At 28.9% G+C, this 21830-nt stretch overlaps 1 protein-coding gene across 1 annotated transcript in view; it reads right to left on the reverse strand.

Annotated features, from left to right (window-relative positions):
* LOC113556676 (photoreceptor-specific nuclear receptor-like) overlaps positions 1-17236 on the reverse strand; it is a 32093-nt gene extending 14857 nt beyond the window's left edge. Inside the window, exons 1-4 of the mRNA XM_026961770.1 lie at positions 16850-17236; positions 14514-14647; positions 7470-7764; positions 1994-2097 (exon numbers count right to left, since the gene is read on the reverse strand). Coding sequence (XP_026817571.1) covers positions 1994-2097; positions 7470-7764; positions 14514-14640 — 526 coding nt within the window. The 5' untranslated portion in view covers positions 14641-14647; positions 16850-17236. The remainder of the gene's footprint in view (positions 1-1993; positions 2098-7469; positions 7765-14513; positions 14648-16849) is intronic.
* Between the last annotated feature and the right edge of the window lie 4594 nt (positions 17237-21830).

Below are 21830 nucleotides of genomic sequence, written 5' to 3' on the forward strand. Positions count from 1 at the left end.
TTATACCACAAACAAATTATGAGCGATTTAACTATTTAAGTGAAATTTTTACGACATTTAATTTATAATATTATAAAAAAATACATAATGATACTTTCAAAAAATTTACATTATTTATTAAACCCTATTTATACCATAATGTATTCACGTATAAGCTAATAATAACTAATGATATTATATGAAATAATTTTATAATAATCATCAGAGGTGTATCTGGGATTTTTTATGGAGGGAGGGGCTAAATACTTTTAACTTAAGTTAAAGAGTTATTGAAAATCAAAAACAACAAGAAAACAAAAATACTGATAACATATTAACGTTGATTATATACGTTACGTATTTACTATTTTAAATAATTCAAATTTGTAAGACAATTTCTATATTTTAAAACAATATAAAAAATACAGTCAGTGGGGGGGGGGTGATATGGCCCCTTTAGCCTCCCCTTGGCTATGCCACTGATAATCATTATTGTTAGTGCTCGGCTGGTCTACCTAATAATACATATAATATAATAAAGTATCGGTAATCGCCTTGTACCACTCTGCCACCGATCGACACACATATTCAAACGTGCACAACATACATGTCTATAATTTATATTTTGTATTGTTTTACTTTTGTATTTAATTGTGTCGTTTGTAAGTTATATAATATTAATAGGTGCATTGCGTATCGACGCGTTATCGGCCGCCCTCGAATTATATGATACAGCCTCCGTCCCGTTACGTGTACGTGTTTGTGCACATTATTACCGTACTAGTTTTTCTGTCTTTAGTCGTATTAAAAGTACCGTTCCGTAACCATACGAACAACGTCATCAACTGTGAAATAATTATATATTTTTCATATTGTATTTTTTGCGAATCGCAAATCTTTTAAGTTTTAATATTGCTAAAAAAAGTATCTTTTTATTGTTGCATTCATAGTGGAAATGTTAATCGTTTCCATTACTATATAATTATAAAGATATATCACTTATGCCAATCGTCATGGTTTATTGAATGCTATATAATATTATATTATTTATAAACTCGCCCGCCATATGCGTGACGCGAATGCCGTTCGCCGGAATTACGACTATAATAGTCAAATTGTTTATTTTGCATTGCGTCTCTATAGGTGTGATTCAATACATCATTTTGTTTAAGGGCAGATCTAATAGCCAACGAACATATTTTATTATTTTGTATTATTGCTTTATTTGTTAAATATTTTGTGACTTGTGTCGAATGTGTATCAACAAATACTTAGGCTAAGACCAATTGGTCAGTCTGCGTTCCACAAATTGTGAGTTATTTTGATATATTATTATTGTTTTTTATCATTTTTATATTTTAAATAATTATTGCCTTTTTATGAATTGCTGTGCCAACAGGGCTGTAATTTATTATTATTATTATTATTTATTAGTTATTAGTATTTTTATGCAATATTGTTGTGCCGAACAAGTAAAGTTTATATAAAATATACGAACTATTATTGTTTATTCTCAGGCCGTATAATTATTATATTATAATTTATAATATATATATATACGATTTGTTGTTGGGATAAATTAATTCAATATATCAAATTATTATTAGTGTAATAGGTAATCGATTACTTATATCAATAATATATAATAAAAAAATGTATGATAAAATATCCTTAGAAATATAATCTAACAGATAGTCGTCTCCGCTTAGAACTGTTGTTTGTATACACCATACAATAATTTATCATTCAATTTAAATTCAATATATCCATTACAGTGGCCTAGGACCTAGGTATCTACTCAATTATATTATTTGTATTGTTAAAGTCACTCATTCCAAACACAAGCTACGCTTATTGGAGAGGTATCATATACACTTAGTTTAAGCTTTTATTTATTACTAAATATTATTTGATGATGAGATAAATATTATTATCGTTAAAATATATTCTAACTATAGTAACATTTATAACTATAAATTATAACTTTACTAAAATTCTTTCTAGGATTACTCACCGTCCTTATTCATGCCCATATTGAGGCATTTCTTCAGTCTACACGCCTGACATTGGTTACGGTGCGCCTTGTCTACTACGCAACTCCCGGTTCCCGCTTGACATCTATAATTCACAAAACAATATAAATATAGTATATAAGTTTATATAAGACATATTATATGTTCGAAAAAATATGTATAAATATATTTTACTAAGTATTAAGTAGGCACATATAATAATAAATACTAAACATCAATAATTATAGGCATTTATAAATTATCATACATTCATACATCATACATGGTATTATAAGAAACATTATTGTATATATATATATTTTTAATCATGTAGACTTACAGTGCACTTATTATGTACCGCTTGGCGCTTTTGTATTAACGAATATATTTTTTATCAAGACGTTTCTCATTCGGTCGACAATGACGGAGAAACTCCCATTGCACGCCCCTTATTCTTGTACGCAAGCGCAAAAATGATTTTTGATATCTTAAAATACACCTGCTGCTTTAATACCAAAAGCAAACAATCACGAGAACAACTTCCATATTTTAAAATAGGTTACGTACATTTTATTGAATTGTAAAAATCCTTTACAAAAATAGTTTATTACGTTAAATTAATAGGTGATATATGGATTTTTTAGGGTGGGGGTAGTATTGTATTACAGGACAAAGAACCCCGCAGGGATTCACCCTCTTACTCTCAATTATCACCTATGTTTATTTTATAGCATTACTTAATACCTAGCTAGTAGTCAACCATTGAAAATAGAATATTAAAGGCTGTTTGTTTTTTTCGATTTAAAGTAATTGTCTATTATATAAATAATTAAATATGATAATAAAGTTCAACAAATTTTCTAAACCACGAGAAATTACTAGATAAACTATATAAAGATAATATTATATTATAATAAATATTAAATAGTATACTATAATATAAAATATTAAAAATGAATATAGAAAAAAAGACTCAAGTTCAATCGTAATGCTAAAAAATATCGTTATAACACATATTATTATGATATATTTAACATAATATTATATAAGACGTATAATTTAAATTACTATTACATTTTTTTAATATATATTATAATATCCTGCACGATAGCATCAATATAAATATTTTTTTTTAGATGAAATCTATCAGGGAATTTCAAATAAATGTTGAAATAAATGACTTGAAGTTAAAAAAAAAAGTCAGCTTTAGAAGGACGAATAAGTTTGACCCTTCGTTTATAACGATATATGCATGTATATACCGTCTACCGGTGTTAGCGTGGGTGATGGTGAAGTGGAATTCACGGATCCCAGGGGTGCGATCGGGTCCGAGATTTAATTCCGTCGATCGAATTGAGTGTGTGTGGATAAGTACGCACCACACTCAGTCGACGCAGGACGAGCAACAGCATAGGGTGTGGGAAGGGTACTCTTTAAACAAATCAATTTATCGTTAATGCGTCTTTCTGCAGCTTCTGCTATTGTGGCTATGGGATTTGCACTAATAACATATATGGGGTGGCGATGTGTTTCCACGAAGGGTGGAAATTATTACTACTATATATATACATTATACATGCGCATAATGTATCCGGTGTGTGGAAGGTAATCGTTCGGCCGTCACAAGTGTAAACCTGTTAGCGGGTCACGGTCAAAGAGCGGCAGAAACCCTCAACAGAATAAGTTTACCATTTTAATTCCCTCGTAGACCCTTTCATAATTTGATTTTCATTTGCCACAGAAAATCCATCGGTAGTCATCGCTATAGCGTCTATAATGAAATCCTACTGCAACGTGTATTTGATGTATGTACAATGTCCTAAACAGGATGTAACTCGTCTATTTGACATTATTGCATTTGCATTATTATTGCGTTTGTTAAATAGACGAGTTACACTCTGTATACAACATACATACAGATGTTTAGTTAGGATTAGACATTGGCGATATTATAAAACATTATGCGTTGACAATTTGTTACGACTCGTTGGTCGATAGACATTATTGATAAAGCTGAGAAACAAAATAATCAAATTAATACCTAATATATAGTAGCCAATAGGCGTATAAATAACTATAGAGATAAATTACTAATTACCACCATGTCTTATTTATAGAGTAAAATAAAATAAAAAATGAATAAGTAACTGTCGAGGCATTGTAAGAAAACCATTTAATCATATACGTAATATCATACGTATAATTATTTTTACTAAATAAAATATTTCAACAGAAAAATTAATTGAATTAATAAATATTTATTATATTCATTATATTATAGTAAATTCAAATAAGATGAATAGTTTTATATATTTTTTTTATTTCAAAACAATTAGTTCAATAAATTATATAATGATTTATTAGTTTGTGTTTATTTCACATTTTATAAAAACAGAACTTTAACTTTAAGGCATGCCACAGTTTTACAGTCCAGAATTAATAATATTTAGTGCATTAAATTATTTGAATTAAAAATTATACACACTTTTTTATATTTTTACCATGCCTACGTATTTATAAATTTTACATAATAAAGAGCGAATGTATACGCATATAGGTAGGTTATATTATATAAGCTCACAAAGCAAATATAAATATGATAAATATCAAATAATAAATAATATAATACATTGATGTGTTGTACTGGCGTACAATATATATGTATACACATGCCCGTCCTTATGTGAGTTTTCTTTCACGAACAAGATGAGGAGTGGCTGCATGACCGCACCTGGTACTGCATCTATGTTCAGTGAAGTAGCGTGGCCGTCTTATGACCGTGTTCTCGACGAAAACCAATCAAAAAGTATATTGCGAAAAGGAAAGACGATCGATTTCGAGAAAATGCGTGTATAGTTTGTAATGGCAGTAACGACGGAAGATAGTGAGTGAGCGAAAGAGTGAGAGACGGTGAAAGAGAGAACGCAATGATGGTGACAGAGAGAAAGAGCGACAACGGAGGAGGAATAAGGCTTTTGGCCGGCCCACGGCGGCGGCGTGCCCGTAGTAGTATTACTACGTTAGAGATATATAATTGAATCTTTTTGCCGCGCTCGGCTTTCTAAACTATATACACCCCACCCCCGTAAACTCAACGTCCCGATACAGTAATCCCGAAGAGCTGTTATAAAACGTCAAACCCTCTTTCGCTACTGAATCACATTTATTTATAACCGTTCAAGAGTATTAGAGACATGAAATTGAAAAGAAAAAAGAAAAAAAAGGAGAAAAAGATTCCTGCAGCAACCATAGGCTTCAAACGAACGCTTGGAAAATGTATATATATATACACACATACATAACATATTACGTCTCAGTTAAAGTATGTATAATATGTATATATATATATATATATATATACACACACACACATGGAATATAAGAGAAAAGCAAGGAACATGGCAACACGCGTCGTTTAATACCCGCATATACATAAATATAAAAAAACATAATACCTTAACATATATTGTATTTGATATTGTGTATAAATAAAAAAAATACATTATATCAGATGTGTATGTGTGTATACACATTTGATTATGGAATATCTAACTACTGTAGCGGCGACATTCGTTCAGTTGGTGGTGGTGCAAGTAGATATGGCTATCTATAGTAACGCGAACAAACATTGGATTTTTATGGGCTTCAAAATCACCAAAGGGGAATTGTTTACTACAGGTCGTTTGGGGAAAAAATAGAATAATATCTGCAGCACTACACGATTTCAAGAGGATTTCGTATAAACTATTATTTATACATAATATTTAGGTACCTTCTGCAGTATAAATTTATGTATATTATATAATATAAGTAGGTACATTGTTTTATGTTTGTAGTTAATAATAATAATTAAAATTATTCATATTATACGTTTAAAAATGTATAAATAATACATTTATTGAAATATTTATATTATAATTTACGTATATAAATAATCTACATTCCCTTAAAGAACGTAATTAAAAATTATTAATTTCGATATGAAAGTAAAATAAAATAAAATGATTTATCAGATCAATATTACGAAATACTACAGGACGTCAAACTGAAGCAACGAAAAAATATGTACATAATATAATTTTGATAGATTATATTAAAACATTAATAACCCTTAATGTTTGAACAAAATAATAAAAAAAAATGTTAAATAAATATTGAATTTTTTATATAATATAAATTATATTATGTCTTTTTTCTGCTTAATATATTATTAATATTTAGGTACCTTTAAATATTTTAGTAAAATATCACATGGTTTGATAAAACTAATAATACTTTTAAAAAAAATAAACACTTTTTGATGTGTATTATTTCTATAATTTACATAAAACTGTAAACACTTTAAATTAATTTGCATTGTCAAATTACGATAAAACACATGTATAGTGACGTATTGTATTGTTCCCGAACCCCTCGTGACATAATATTTTGAATTGGAAAGAGGGTGAAGTTTAGGTTATAACTACCAGTTTTTTTTCCATTCATCGAGTTTGCATTAAAGACCAATATAATCACAGTCAATACTAAAAATATTATTCCCGGTCCAAGTAAAGAATTATCTGGCTTATTGTATTTTTATTTAAAACTTATAGAATTGTTGTAATTTATGTAAACTCAACATTTCATTTTATAATACAACACACCAGTTATTTAATGGACTACCTATAGCTTATATGCCTATTGAAGGGAGCACATAAAACATATTTATCAAGTTAATATAGTTTAATAACAATGGTCCAAACAAAATACTATTCTGTATAAATAGAAAGTTTTATATTAAATGTGTGCAATACATTTTACGTTAAATCCATAAAACAAATTCATTATTCGTTTAAATTTAAATAATCCCACACCCTTAAACACGCCACTGCAGCTGATATATCCACAAATATGCGAGTCGTATTATACAATATTATTACTACAATATTTCAAAATAATAGTGACACGTCAAATACCTCGATAAAAATATCCCTAACAAAATATCCAAAAACCAAAATATCCCACGTAAATATTAATTCAAAACTTTAACCTCTATAATAAAAGTTATGATTATAAGTACATCAATCGCACGTCCTCTTTATATAAAGTGATATGTTGTTAATTGATATTTTTATAATGGTAACGTGTATGGTATATTGCGAACTAACCGTTTCTACTTTATGTATTTTACTTAATAATATTGATTTTTGAATTTTGCATTATTTTTTTGAAAATTTGAAAATACGTATTATGTATTATAATATAATATGTTAACGAGAATTATTTGCATAGAATGTTTTATTACTCGGCAAATAATTAAAATAATTTAGAAATATTTTTCAGTTATAAAATATACTAAATAATTTTTTTGCATTGTTAATATGAATTGTAATGAAATATTTTAGGAAATTTCTTTATGGATAATTTAGTTTTGAGATAATTTGACGTAGAACTCAAAATAAGAATATCATATTCGACACAATCGCATTTTCTACTGACCTGTAGATGAGTTTGCGGCGTACGCTCCTCTTGAAGAACCCGCTGCAACCGTTGCATGCCAATATGCCATAATGCTTTCCGCTCGACGTGTCGCCACACACGACGCAAGTTAGTCCCAGTGTCTTAGTCTTAGCTATAGCTTGGCCACCGGTCGCCGCCGAGTAATGTCCCGAGGTCGGGGGGACTGAAGTCGGAGGCGTTCTCGACGAGGACACCGGTACCTGTTGGGCGGCACAAGCAGCGGACATGCAGAGCGACAACGGCCTGTCCCTCATGGAATAACTTGAATCTGCTTCTGTATAAGAAACATAGTGCATAGCAGAACATTAGTATAGTTTATGACATAAATTCGTGTGGCGGTAAGGATGGGAAAGAGGAAGTAAAAAATAGGGGATTGCGTTATTGTGTGGCAATTAATTGGGTTGTCTTGAAAAAATACAAATTAGGTATACAATTATAACCAATCATAACGACAACATTATTTTCTACAACTAATGAGTAATAAAAAACAATAATATACCTACTAAAAATAAAAACAATGATAGTTTTTCGTGAATCAGCTATGATGTATTCAATATTTATGTGTTTAAAAGTAAAAGTACCCTATGGTACTACGGATTTTGTTGAATCTATTGAAGGCAATTTTATGAAAATTGTTCGAAAATTGTGGTATTTCGTAAGAATCGTGCATTTTAGGCCTTTGATTTTTCAAATAGTAAATATTATTACTATTTTCTATGAGTTATTATCTTATCCTACACGGTGTTGCCTGTGACTAATTAAATAATATTCTAGTGAATTTCACTGTCTTGAATTCCGTTAAATGTAAATAACACATATTTTCAACATTTTCATTAGGGTGGTCTAGACTTAGAACAAATATAAAGTACAAGTCTAAAATTATTTACTACATCATAATAATTATTTTATTTCATGTAACCAATGCCAACCGTATTCAAACAAGAAAATATTAGTTCTCTTATACGCAAATACATTATACACATATGTTCACAAACATTGTTTCATTAATATTTAATATAAATTCATTATTTATAAACTAATTGCAGAAAATATCAAACATTATTAATTTTCATATCACAATAAAATATGATTCGATTATGAAGAAAATTACGCTTGTATAACGGCGGTCAGAACGTGACCAATTATACAAATTTAAAACGGAAATATCATTCAGTCTAAAATTGTTAATTACGTCTGAATATTATACTATGGACAATAAAATTGAAAATTAAAAGTATATAAGTTAACCTTTATCAGATCAATATAATATCAATATCATTTATGTACTTTTAAAGACGTACATTTTGCGCGCAGTCACTGCGAATTAATAAAAAATAAAATAAAGTCTGAATTAACGGATATCTCTGTATAACGTATATCTCTTTCAATGGACAAAATAATTAATTCTTGGTAAACATATAAGTATTCCAATGTATAACGACCTATATATGGCCTGTCTATAACGGATACAAATCTCAGTGAAATTCAAATTTAAGTATGTAAATACTATGCAACAGTTTCATCGGTAATGAAAATTCGTTTGCAACTTTAAGGCATGATGAATTACGACCAGATATATACTCCTATATTATCGCCGATAACGATAACGTTAATTGACTATATTTAATAATATTATGTATGCAGTACTGTCATTGTCATTTCGATTTTTCTTGAATACGCACACTTTCACAAACCGTGCCTGAAATGTATCCACTTTTAGACCAACCTATATAAATAGTATAACTAATTAGGAATAATACTATTGAATATGAAAAACGCAAATATATACCTTGCGTAAATCCAAATGACGCCACTGCTTTTTTATTTTAAATCTTTGTGATATGATTTACTCAATGGTCATTCTTTAACAATGTTTTTCTTTTAATTTGAAATTAAAATGTATTCTTTTGATACAAAAACGATAAAAATGTCGTTGTGGAATTTGTCAGATAGTGTTTGAAATATAATACTCGTCTTCGTCTTACAATTATTAGTATGAATGATTAAAAGCGATGATTGTTGGCGAGTGTAGATCACAACCAATTTCGTTTTGATTTAAAAACGTGTAAAATTGTACAATAATTGTAATCTTATTATAATAGTGAACAATTAAATACTAAATACTATTGCCTTTCTACTAGTGGTCATCATTAAATGTTATTTTAACTCATATTTTTTATGTAAGCTTCAAACCCTATTTAGAACCTATCCCTCTCCCAGGCCAACTAATTTAATAAGTGGGATTAATTAGCATATTATTTGATCTTAAAAATATAAATATATATCTTGCGCGATTCAAATGAGACCACTACAGGTACCGTGTATGTATAATTAATTATATGTATCTATGTATGTGTATCTGTTCAGTATATTTAATGATTTTGTATCAATATTTACTATCACGGCTTTTTTTTTTTTTATAAAAAACAATATTTTCATTTAATAGATACATGTGAGTTTGATTAAAATAATACTAAAGCCTGTCTAAAACAGACACCTGTCTAGTGTCTATAACGGATAATTTTGATAGTCCCGTGACTATCCATAATACATATACCTCCTACAGATTTCATTGCATTTGTAAATGAAGTGTGCAACATTATTATAAACAAAGAATTGAGCATAAAATAAACATCTGGCCGAGGTACATTTTTGATATATTGTATGATATTATTATATCGCGTCTACGTTGTATACAAAACTGTGTTATATAATTATTATTACCACCAAGTCCGCGGGATAGGCGCCCTCGCGGTCCGCGGACATGCCTGGGCGGGGAAGCGGTGGTGGAAATCATTAAATCTGGCTTATTTGAGCACGAGGTATGGCAGCGATAGCTGGTGAGTGTATATATATATATATATATATATAATATTATATTCCGCTGCCGCTGCCGCTGCAGTGGACTGACGGAAACAGTGCGTCGATTGATTATCCCCATGGGGGGCGTGTGCGCCTGGAAAACCGGCCGGGGCTTAACGCCGGTTTCGCAAGGGGAGGGCAAGCTGGTCGTGGGCACATCTGGCGCGGCATTCCGGACACCGAATGAATCGTCGCTTATGCTACAGCTCGCGCGTGTACAGCGTATTATATAATACGCAACTTTAAAAGTCATTTTTTAGCTGCCATCCTGCAATACCACCGACAACGATGACGTCTACTATCCCGCGCGCCAAAAACCGCATTCATACAGCAATTTATAATAATATAGTATATACTTATCACATTTGTTTATGTTATTATGGAACACTAGGAACTAAGAAGAGAAACAATGAAAGCTCATTTCCGGTTTCTCGGCCTTTCGGGTTTTAATCATTTATATAAACACGATATTCATCTCTAAACGGATTCTATAATATTAAATAATTTATATTAATCAATGATACTAAATACGGGGAGTAAGAAAAACAAGAGTGTAAGAACATTTATTGTTGTAATGGTATTACTAATATAATAAAGTCGTAAATGATAAAATATAATAGGTTATTGGTATTACTTATATTATTATTGCATTTATACTATTTAAAATTTTAATTAATCAGGTGAAAGTAATAATATTTAAAACAGAAGTTTTTAAATTATAATATACCTATATAAATTGTTATAATGATTATATAATATATATATTATAGGTAAATTATTATCTCTAGGATAAAAACATAAAATAAAGTTATACATTTTGTTTATTTCGTTCGATGTTTATTATTTTCTTGAATTTGTAAATCTGTTTATAAATGTTCGTGACGTATAAATTTAAAATGGAGTTAGGTCTGAAAATTGACCGGTGGATCTAAATAAACTGACAAGAACTGCAAGCAGACAGGAAATTTGAGCCCCTAGGGATTCCGAAAATCCCATATATTTCAGTTCAAACTAGGTATAGGGTTTGTTTGCGGTTAATATAATATATTCATATAAAAACAACAAAAAAGAGTGAATTAGAAACAAAATATAGCATGTATATGTATCATGAATCATGAACACTATTTGATGAAAACTTTTAAATTTATTAATTATTACTTAATTTATGTTATATACTAGTATAATACGTATCATGATATTATCCCCGTGGACCTAGAATTATTGATAGTATTTATTTTGACATCGCCATTATGCCATATAATGTTGTTAAGATTGTGAGATTATATTTTAAGTTAGTAGATTTATAATAATAATAATGATTTGCGTTTACGTATAAGACATATTAATTTATTTAATATTCTAATACATAACAGTATTATTGTTATTTAATATTCATAAGCAGAAAAAGTAAATAAAGTAAAAAAAGTCAAAGCAATAGTAAGAAGATTGACTATTAAACACATACGCAGTAAACACATTGTGGATCCTAAGATGTTGTTTTGTAGAGAAGGGTTTTCATGTGTCACTAGTCGGTTTTATTGAAAATTGGTAACCGGGGATTTCAGCATATACTGGAGTAAAAATAAAATAAAATAAAATAATGTACCTATAGCAAGAACTTACTATATGATGTTATATGTAAAATATGAACAATACATTTTTTGTAGGATATAATGTAAATATTTATTTATATAAGTTTTTTTTTATTTTAGTTAATATTTTAAATTTTAATAACATTTTATCAGCTAACAACCACACCATATTGAATAAATATTTGATATTTCTTACGGTAGTATATAATATGTTTTAAGGCATTTTTCATATTAAGTGAATGATTTAGTAACCACTGTATTTATAATTTGTTATATTTTATTATTATTTATACATTTCAACATTTGTTTTTTAGCTTTCAAATTATACAGGTATTTAATTATTTAAGAAATGAAAAATCGGTAAAATCATGATGTAAGAATGTAAAATGAGATTAAATATCATTAGTAGTACATATCTAGTTGAAGCTTAATTAACCGCAAGATGTAAAACACGTTATCTAAAAATCTTTGACTATATTTAATTGAATAAAATAATTAGTATTTTGCATGTTCGTCAAGATATAATAGTGTTAATATTTTATACAAATGATTACAAAATTATGATAAATAGGTACCACTAAATACTCAGTAAAATAATGATAGTGGACTATAGCAAATATGGTAAGTATAGGATAAAAATTATAAAAAGACCATCAAATAAAATTATTGGATACTATATATAGCAAATGGCACAAATTACCAACATTTTAATGTACATACATTGAGCATTTGCCAATTATATAATTAAATAAATCGAATAACGTGAGTTTTTTCTTTAAAAAAAGGGGTGAATGACGACGCGGGTAACGACGGTGTTGACGAATCAATCTGACATGACATACCTTGCTAAATTAATGAGAGAAACTGCGTTTTACCAGTTTATATAATACAGTACTTTCGCAACAGTTGAACGATATTATATAATATAAAAGAAACAATCTAGAAAAATAAATAAACCAATGATATATTTACATGTAAAAAACAAAATAAAAAGGTGAACGCCAAAGTGGTTGGCATTGTTGGCTGCGTCTGATTGCATAAATATACGCGGAAATTGGGTAAGTATACGCGTGACGGTGGCGAGGGGAGGGATTATTTATTTTTATACTTTTTTTTGTCGCCCTCCGCACACGAATCCGTTAGAAATGCTAATGAAATCGGACAAATTGCAAAACTATATTCCGAGGGAAATGTTTTTTTTCTATCTCCGGCGTGCACGAAGGTCTTGACTTTGGCGAACGAGGGATTGTTGGCGAAGGGAGTGGGGCGACAGCACGCACCAGGATGCGTATTCCCATTTAGCAACAGATTTATTCCTCTTCTTCGCCCCGTTCCTGCAATACGCGCGGCGGCCGCCACCGCTGACACTGCCGCCGGGAGTTTCTAAGCTCCAGGGGAATACACCGCGGGCCCCAATACTCATTTATTCCAATCTTCCGTCGCTATTTAAAGTTTCTTCTGCCGTCTGCATCAGTCTTGTTTAACAATGAGTAATGCAGATTGAGTTCACTGCATTCACAAACAGTATACCATTGGTATCGTGTATATAACTACCTACTTTTCTTTTATTATATTGTTTTACTACATCATATTATTGGACATGAATTTTTCACTACTACAAGTCGACAAATAATTACCATGTTATATTATAAATTATACACGGTGTACATCGTAACAAAAATTCGCGTATAATAATTAATAATAATTAAATAATAGTTACAAAAATGGGAAAAATGTCACATATTTGTATATTATTATATTTAAAAATAAAATAATTAGTGTAGGTACGTGTATAATACATTTTTTATAGCAATTTATAATTATTTTTTTGTAGGTAGTTTATTTCAGTAACTAATAACTATCTAGGTTTTTTTGGGATGGATAAAATTTAAACTAAATACTACTCAAACTAATTTCTTTTTTCTAATTTTTAGAACTCGAACTAGAATTTAAATTTTATTATATTCTTTTGAATTTAAAAACGTAATACAAAATATTTTTATTTTCAATCAAAATTAAGTTTGAATTTAATACAAATACCGATGTACTAAAATTGTCTTTACTTATTGAAAATAAATAATAATTGTAAATTGTAACTATTTATTTTTAACTTCTTGAATAAGATTTTACATAAAATATTCGAATCTAAAGATATTCAGTTACACACTTTTAATTTGAATTCTGGACAGTTCATATTTTTAAAAATGTCGAGGTATTCGAGTGTTCAAATAATCATAGAACCCATCTCTGTTTGTTTTCGTTATTGAATAAATATATTCTTTCATAATATAAAAATTTAATGACAAAAAAATAACGTCGAAGTATGGCATAAGTATTAACTGTAATTTTTATTTTATTTTGACAGTGGAATTTATTTTTCTGTAATAAATAATTTTGTTATTATTACTATACTGTATATTTATCTAAATGCTGTTTTATAATTCATCGTATTTAAATTGCAGTTTCAAATAATGTATGAGATTTTAAAATATATTGGTCTAAAAAATCTAATAATTTGTTTTGTAAATATTTTATTTATTATTAATCTAAAATAATAAAATGACTTTACCTCGATTTTCACTTTCAGTATTTAAATGAATACTACCCATTCTTGGATCAGATAATGAGAAAATGGGTTGTGCAGATTGTTGTATTGAAATAAATGACCGATCTGAATCAGTTGTGGTTAGGTTCATTTTAAATCTGAAATTAAATTAAAAAGTAAAAATGAATAATAGGCACATAATTATTATTTAATAACATGGTAATATTATCATTACATTATAGTTAATACATTGCTATTACTTATTAGTACCTACCTAACAACAATTATGATGACTATATATTTTAATATATATTAAAGAATCTCTTCGTTTTAGTGCGGAGGTGCTATATTAATTAAATCGATTATAGATAGATAAAGAGAGTTCGATATAAATCGTTTGTCTATAAATTATTGCATATCTCAATTTACTCTCTTGATTTGTCATTTCAATTTGGTAATTGAAAATGACAGATAATGGTTTATCTGTTGTTTATTCATAAAATTTTACACTGCACTCTTAAGGCATTGAAATTATAAATAAATATTGCCTTTACACATTTCTATAGTAAAATATAAAATACTATAGTGGTTATAGAAACACCTTATTATTTTAAAATACATTATGGTTTTAAATTAGGGTTGCTTTTATGGCTGGGGGCTGGTCACGTACAAAAAAATGTAATGGGCGTATTTTTTTTTTTACTATCATCAAATCCTATATACTACATAGGCACAATCAAGTTGACAATTTAAATTTTATATGAATATATAAATAAGTGATGTTATTATATGAACTAAAACTGACCTTTTGTTCACATTTTTTTAAGGTTTTATAATAAAACAAAACGCGTATTACATAATATTATGTTGATATTATAGACTCTTAGCAGTTTAACAAATTAACAGTAACGTAAATAATTTTAATAATATTTTCTCAACTTTCAAATCTTTATAAATTCTATTACAAATATACTAATATATTTTATACTTTATACTACAAGTTAGTAGTGTAGTCAGCGTACAATACTGAACACAGAACAATAAGTATTAATAAATTACTTATGTATAATAATTTATGGGTCAAATTAAATTGTGTCTAAAGATCAAAAACAAAACAGTTGTTTATATTTTAGTATGTACGTGTACAGGGTAGGAGCCAGAAGTAGTACAATTAATTATTTCGTGTGATAATCTCTTTCTATTTATTTCATATGCATTTGATTATTTGAAATAGTTTTAATAATATCTAATTTAAAGAAGTGCCTATAGTTGTAAGATTTTTCATTGTAGTTTGAAAAATAAGATAAATTAGACTTTGTTTTTGAAAAGACCATATGTTTGGTGTTTTTATTATTGTTATTTTAAAAATAATAATTCCAAACAAATATCAATATTTTTATAAGAATGTGGTGGGATTTAAGCAAATATTAAATATTTTAGTAATTAAATTGGTTTTAAAAAAGGTATATTACACAATATGTTGATTGTTGATTAATAATTTATATAATACAATTCAATTATTAATTTTTGTTTTAGTAAATAGAGAATTCAAAATATTTTTTCGGTTATTGAGTTCATCATGATAATTACTAATCATAAATTATTTGAGTAGATATAAAATGATATTGCAAAAATGTTATAATTCATTAGTTAAAATTAATAATAAATTAGCATTGCAAACTATTTTCTAATCTATGATTACTGTGTGTAACATATGGATTACGTTGGAGTCGGACGGATGTCCATGAGTACGATCATTACAAAATCCTATGATTTATTATGTGTATACAGGATATGAAACTTAAATGTCTGTTAATAAGTGAATTATTTTATTATTTTTATATTTGCTTAAAATTAATTAATAGGTATAACTATTTTTGTACTTCATAGTAATTAGTATTATAATTAAATTTAATAATACTAATATACTTATACTATAATATATATGAAGTATGAAGACTGATAATACAAAATAAATATTTCATAACATAATATTTCGAAGCAATACAGTTGAAACAATTCCTTTGAAACAACATTTTCTACCAACTAAACCGTACAAAACATTTTTTTTTTATTATTATATTAACAAACGTTTTAAATATTGTGTATAAGTGCCTGACTATACTATACATTCAAGTACAAAAAACTTTAATTTTTTTTTAAATTTGTAAGTATTTTGATGGGAATATTCAATCAATCTTCATGAATAAAATGCAGTTATAGTGGGCATAGAACATAAAAAAACATTATAAGTAAACTACGAATAAATACATTTTTAATCGCGTATACAAGTTATATGAAATAAAATATATAATAAATAGTAGGCAATAATAAATACGAATTAAAAAAATATGACTTACCTTATTTAATAATATATACAAATATCGTAATGGGAACGATATAATAATATAATATTTAAATTTAAATACGATAATTTATTATAAGATAGTATGTGCAACAAACGAGTTCGTAAAAAATATGGAAAACTGGCACCTTTAAAAATTACGTAAAGGTTTCCAATTGATTGTATGTATCATACACTGCCGAAGTAGCGCGTGGGTTGTACGGTAGATAAGTGTATAATATTATACATTAAATCGGAAATCACGGTTCTTTAAATCCAGGAAAACCGACGAGAAGATGCGAAGATAGGTAAAACAACAAAAACTCAAAAAACATAAAAAATATCGCGAGCGGCGCGCGCGTAAAATAATCGGATTGTTGCGTGTATTATGTACGAGTGACGTATCCGGTTCGCGTTTGGCTTATGCCCCGGGACTCGGAGCTTAACTCGTCGGGCCGGTAAAAGTCGCGGCGGCGTAACGGAGGGCGGCTGCGGCGGCGGTGTATATAGGGCGGTGGCGGCGCGGGTGGTAGTGCGGCGGTGGCGTCGGCCGATGGTGCTTGGCTCGGGGGTTGAGGTTCGACCCGGAGAGGCTTAATCTTGGTCGGCCGACTGTCACAACCCCCGGGTTGGCGGTCGGGTGTCCGGGGCGGCGTGCGGCTGGGACCAACCGGAAAGAGTTAGAAATGAAATAGTGCGCCGGGCGCATGCGCACCGGTTCGCAGCCGCCCGCCCGGCTACGGCGCGCCACGGTCGCCATGTTTATTGTTTAGCGGCCCGACGCCGCGCGGGTTAATAGTTAAGCTCTCCGACACGGCGCCCCCGTGCACGACAATTTGATTACCGAGTATTGAACCGACGCCGCCGCCGCGAGCGCACCGCCACCCACGACCCACACATAACCCACTCCACTTTTTCTCTTCACGTCGCGTCTTCATTCTTTACCGTTTTACTCTCTCTCGTACTTCGTTCCTACTCTATCTGTGCTGCAGCGCTCAGATTTTTTGAAGGGGGGGATATGGATTTTTATCTATTCTCAGACCACGTTACGACAAAAAAAAAATTATATTTATTATACTCTTATATTTACCTGAAGGCGTTGGTTAATTATAAATAATATATCATAAAAATCATATATAAAGGGAACGTTTTGTAAATAATATTCGTATATCATTACTTATTATTAAGTATCATCTTGGCGTAAATCATTTCATGGCGATAAGTATGTTTTAATTTCTTTATAATATATATTTGATCGTTATCAATCAAATAATTTTTATTGAAAATTAAAAACAACAAAGAAAAAATATTGAAAACATGAATTTTATTTTAAAAATAAATTTTTCTTCGAGTTAATCGTTACTACTATAGTACTATAATATGTGACTTCTTAAACAATTTATCGTGTATGTTATTTGTTTTCTATTTTCTTCACATATGCTTATTGTGCCACTTTGTATAGATAATATATTTTCGTTAATAAAATAAAAAAAATAAACCAATAAATTATTATATATCAATAAACAAAAATAAGCCAAAAAGGGGATATGACACTCATTCCTTCGCCGTGAGCATCCACCCTTGATTATGGATATACGGATATTAATATTCACTGCACCACCAGTCTAATTTATGCGTTGTATGAACGACTTTCATATGGAACTCAAATTTTCTATGACGTTATACTTTAGTGGCGTATACAAACAATAATTCTAATGCATGGAAATCGTCCATACGACGTACAAAAGAAACTCTCAAATACGTATTTAGAGGAGAGGGAGGATGAGCAATCGCCTAAGTAGCTCTTTTTTTAGGGCTGGTATAAGCGTATAACGCTATGTTTGTGTGGATTTATTGTAGCAGTAGTTTATTGATATTGATTAAATAATTATAAATTGTACGTATTTGGTCCCCTAACGGGTATCCTAACCTATAATACAATGTCGTATATATACATAGATTATAGGTGCATGCTTATTTAGTGATTTTCTAAGCACGTTTATTCAGAGCTCGACTGAACTGTTATGGTACTAATTACTATTCTACAGCACTCAGCAACGTGGAACTCAAATCGCAGGGATGCTGGAAAAAAATTATTTAAATCAATTCGATTTTTAACTTACTAATAATAATATATGCAGTATTGAGCAGTATAATTGGTTACATGTATTACAATTATAAAATTTAGTCAGATTTGTAACTAGTATAACTTGTAATGGTGGTTATACTCGTATAATTTTCAAATAACTTTAAAATGTAACTACCAATTGATTGCCATTTTTGTTATAACTTTTATTAAAAGATAGGTATTTATTTTTATGTATATAATATAGCTTCATATGTTATTTGGGCGGACCTCTTATTTAGATGATAATATTAATATATGATTAAATAATTATTATTATTTCAATTAAGTGAATTAATAGGCATAATTGTTGAACTCAGCAGTAAATATTATACTATTATAACAAAAAGACCGTCCTAATATTCCAAAAATAAAAACAAAGTACAATATCTATTATATTTGGCAACGTCGCAATAGTTTTTAGTCCGCGAGGAAAGGATTAAAAGTAAAATCATTTTACTTTCCAGAATAACGTTACTGACTAATAATATTGTCAACTGATATAATATTATATTTATCTTGGAAAAAATTGTAATTACTAGTTTGTGAAAAATCAAAAGAATAAAATAAACCGTTTGACTGTCCTGGATTGTGCTAACTTGCTATATGGGTAGTTTTACATTTTCTTATTACTTAAAAATATTGAAATAATTCTGGGATTCTAATAAAATACTAAGGTATGATATTTTTAAAGTAAATACTGATATATTTTATGAGAAAATTTTAATAATTATTATTTGCCAATTTATTTTAGATCGCTGAATGTGGGTAATTGGACTGGTTCGTTACTGAGGAAGTGAGCTAAAACCAATACACTATTCTATAATCAATTCTGAAACCCTTCGCTTATCTGTCTGTATACTTGAATTATATATTTGAAATACTCATTTTTAATAAGTTCTTACAATCTACTTATATTTTAAGTCTAGATACCATTTTATTTAAATATTTTTTTTTCTTGAATTTAATAACTTAAACAATTACGCCAAATTTTTCCGGATTTTATAAACTTCTATACACATTAAACATGCACATTATTATATGCTACTACAGTAAATTTTAAATAACAGTCGTAAAGGTACCTTGCCTAATATGTGGTGACTGATGTGCATGTTACTTGTTTGCGCTACCCTCGTAATCCTTGAGCAATGGATGTGAATATGTGATTACACTGCATAGCACTTTAAAGAATGAACAATTCCTAGGAACACGACGAACGAGAATTTCCCCGTGATTACCCTGGAGAATTTTCAGGAGTACCAACACGCTTAAGAATAGCAATAAAAAAAAAGGTTTGATTGAGTAGATATCATTGAGAAATGTATTCGTACATAGCATTAGGGATGTAGAAATAAACGGCTTGTAGCAAAGAGCCAAAGACAATACTAGCCACCATCTTAATATCTACCATTTATAATGGTTATCATTTAAAAAATAACCAATATGACATTATAATATACAATAATCCACTATTTTTATGTTCCACGTACCTATACCATGTGGTTTTAGTCATAATTAAACACCTAACCATCACACGCGATTTACACGTTACACAGAAACGATGGCTGTGTAATAGTTTTTCGCGTTAACCTTACGGACGCTTCGATTCACGACGTAGATAAATATATAATTAATAAATATTAATAATAGATCAAATATGTCTACATTGCGCTTGGACTACTGTATAAAGTCTGTCACCTCAACCGCAGTATAAATTCGGCAACCATGGTCCACAGATCACATATTCTTGAATTGTGACATTTTTATTAGTTTTCTGTCAGTCACTATCAGCTTACAAATACATGATCGTAGTATCATACCACACGTACGTGAAGTAAGCACCCCTATTTAGTCCGGTCGATTTTCTTTTGGTGTAATTATTTTGAAACTAATTTGCGACAAATTTCGGACAGAAAAATAAATATAGTATCGTTACATCAATATTATTATAACTATATCTAAATACTATAATACTATACACTTATATATGAGTTATTAAAGCTGTAGTCGTATAATATACAACTTAATATATATTATACATTTGTAAGTATAATCTTCTATATACGATGATTTATAAACCAATATTAAGCTAAACAAATTAAATGTAATGACTTTTTAATATACCTCTTATTTGCATATATATTGTATAAATACTATAGTATTAAATATCAATTTAAGAGCTACTTTTTATTATAGGAGTATACTTTATAACTCTTTTCACTTTATTTATATCTGAAATCATCGCATACAAATATGCATTCAGAAAGGCGTATGATGAATAATAATACTACAGTTTGTGACTACATTATATTATCATTCTACACGGAATAAAAACCTTAAGTCTTCCTAACTTAATCTAATCCCAAATATCCATTATCACGCATTTTATCAAAATATAAATATAAAAACGCTAATACGATAACACATCATATAAGAATTTATTTTCCTTGTTTCATAGGCGTATTGATACACATGTTACCGCCTAGGGTAACAGTTTATTAGTGTAGCAAATCATACTTATAATTTATTATAATAATTAACAATAAAATATTATTATATTTAAAAATCTAGTAAATACGCAATTCTGAAATTTTTTAAAAAATACAATTTAAAGTAGATTTATGGCCATTGTGGATGCGACCGTACTTACATTTAAAAAAAAACAATGCTTACAATCGTCTAGCTTTATCCAAGCTTTTAAATAAGCTAATTTGTGCCCAATGTATTTGTTTCTTTATTTTCATCAGATTTCTCATACCAAATAAAACGCGATATTCTTAAATAAAGAAATTCAAATTACCTATTATATTATGGTATGCATTTATGTAATGTTTACAATATATAACGTAAAATTAATTTATTTTACTGGTTT

Source organism: Rhopalosiphum maidis, chromosome 4 (genome assembly GCF_003676215.2).
Source record: "Rhopalosiphum maidis isolate BTI-1 chromosome 4, ASM367621v3, whole genome shotgun sequence".
Classification (NCBI taxonomy): Eukaryota; Metazoa; Arthropoda; class Insecta; order Hemiptera; family Aphididae; genus Rhopalosiphum; species Rhopalosiphum maidis.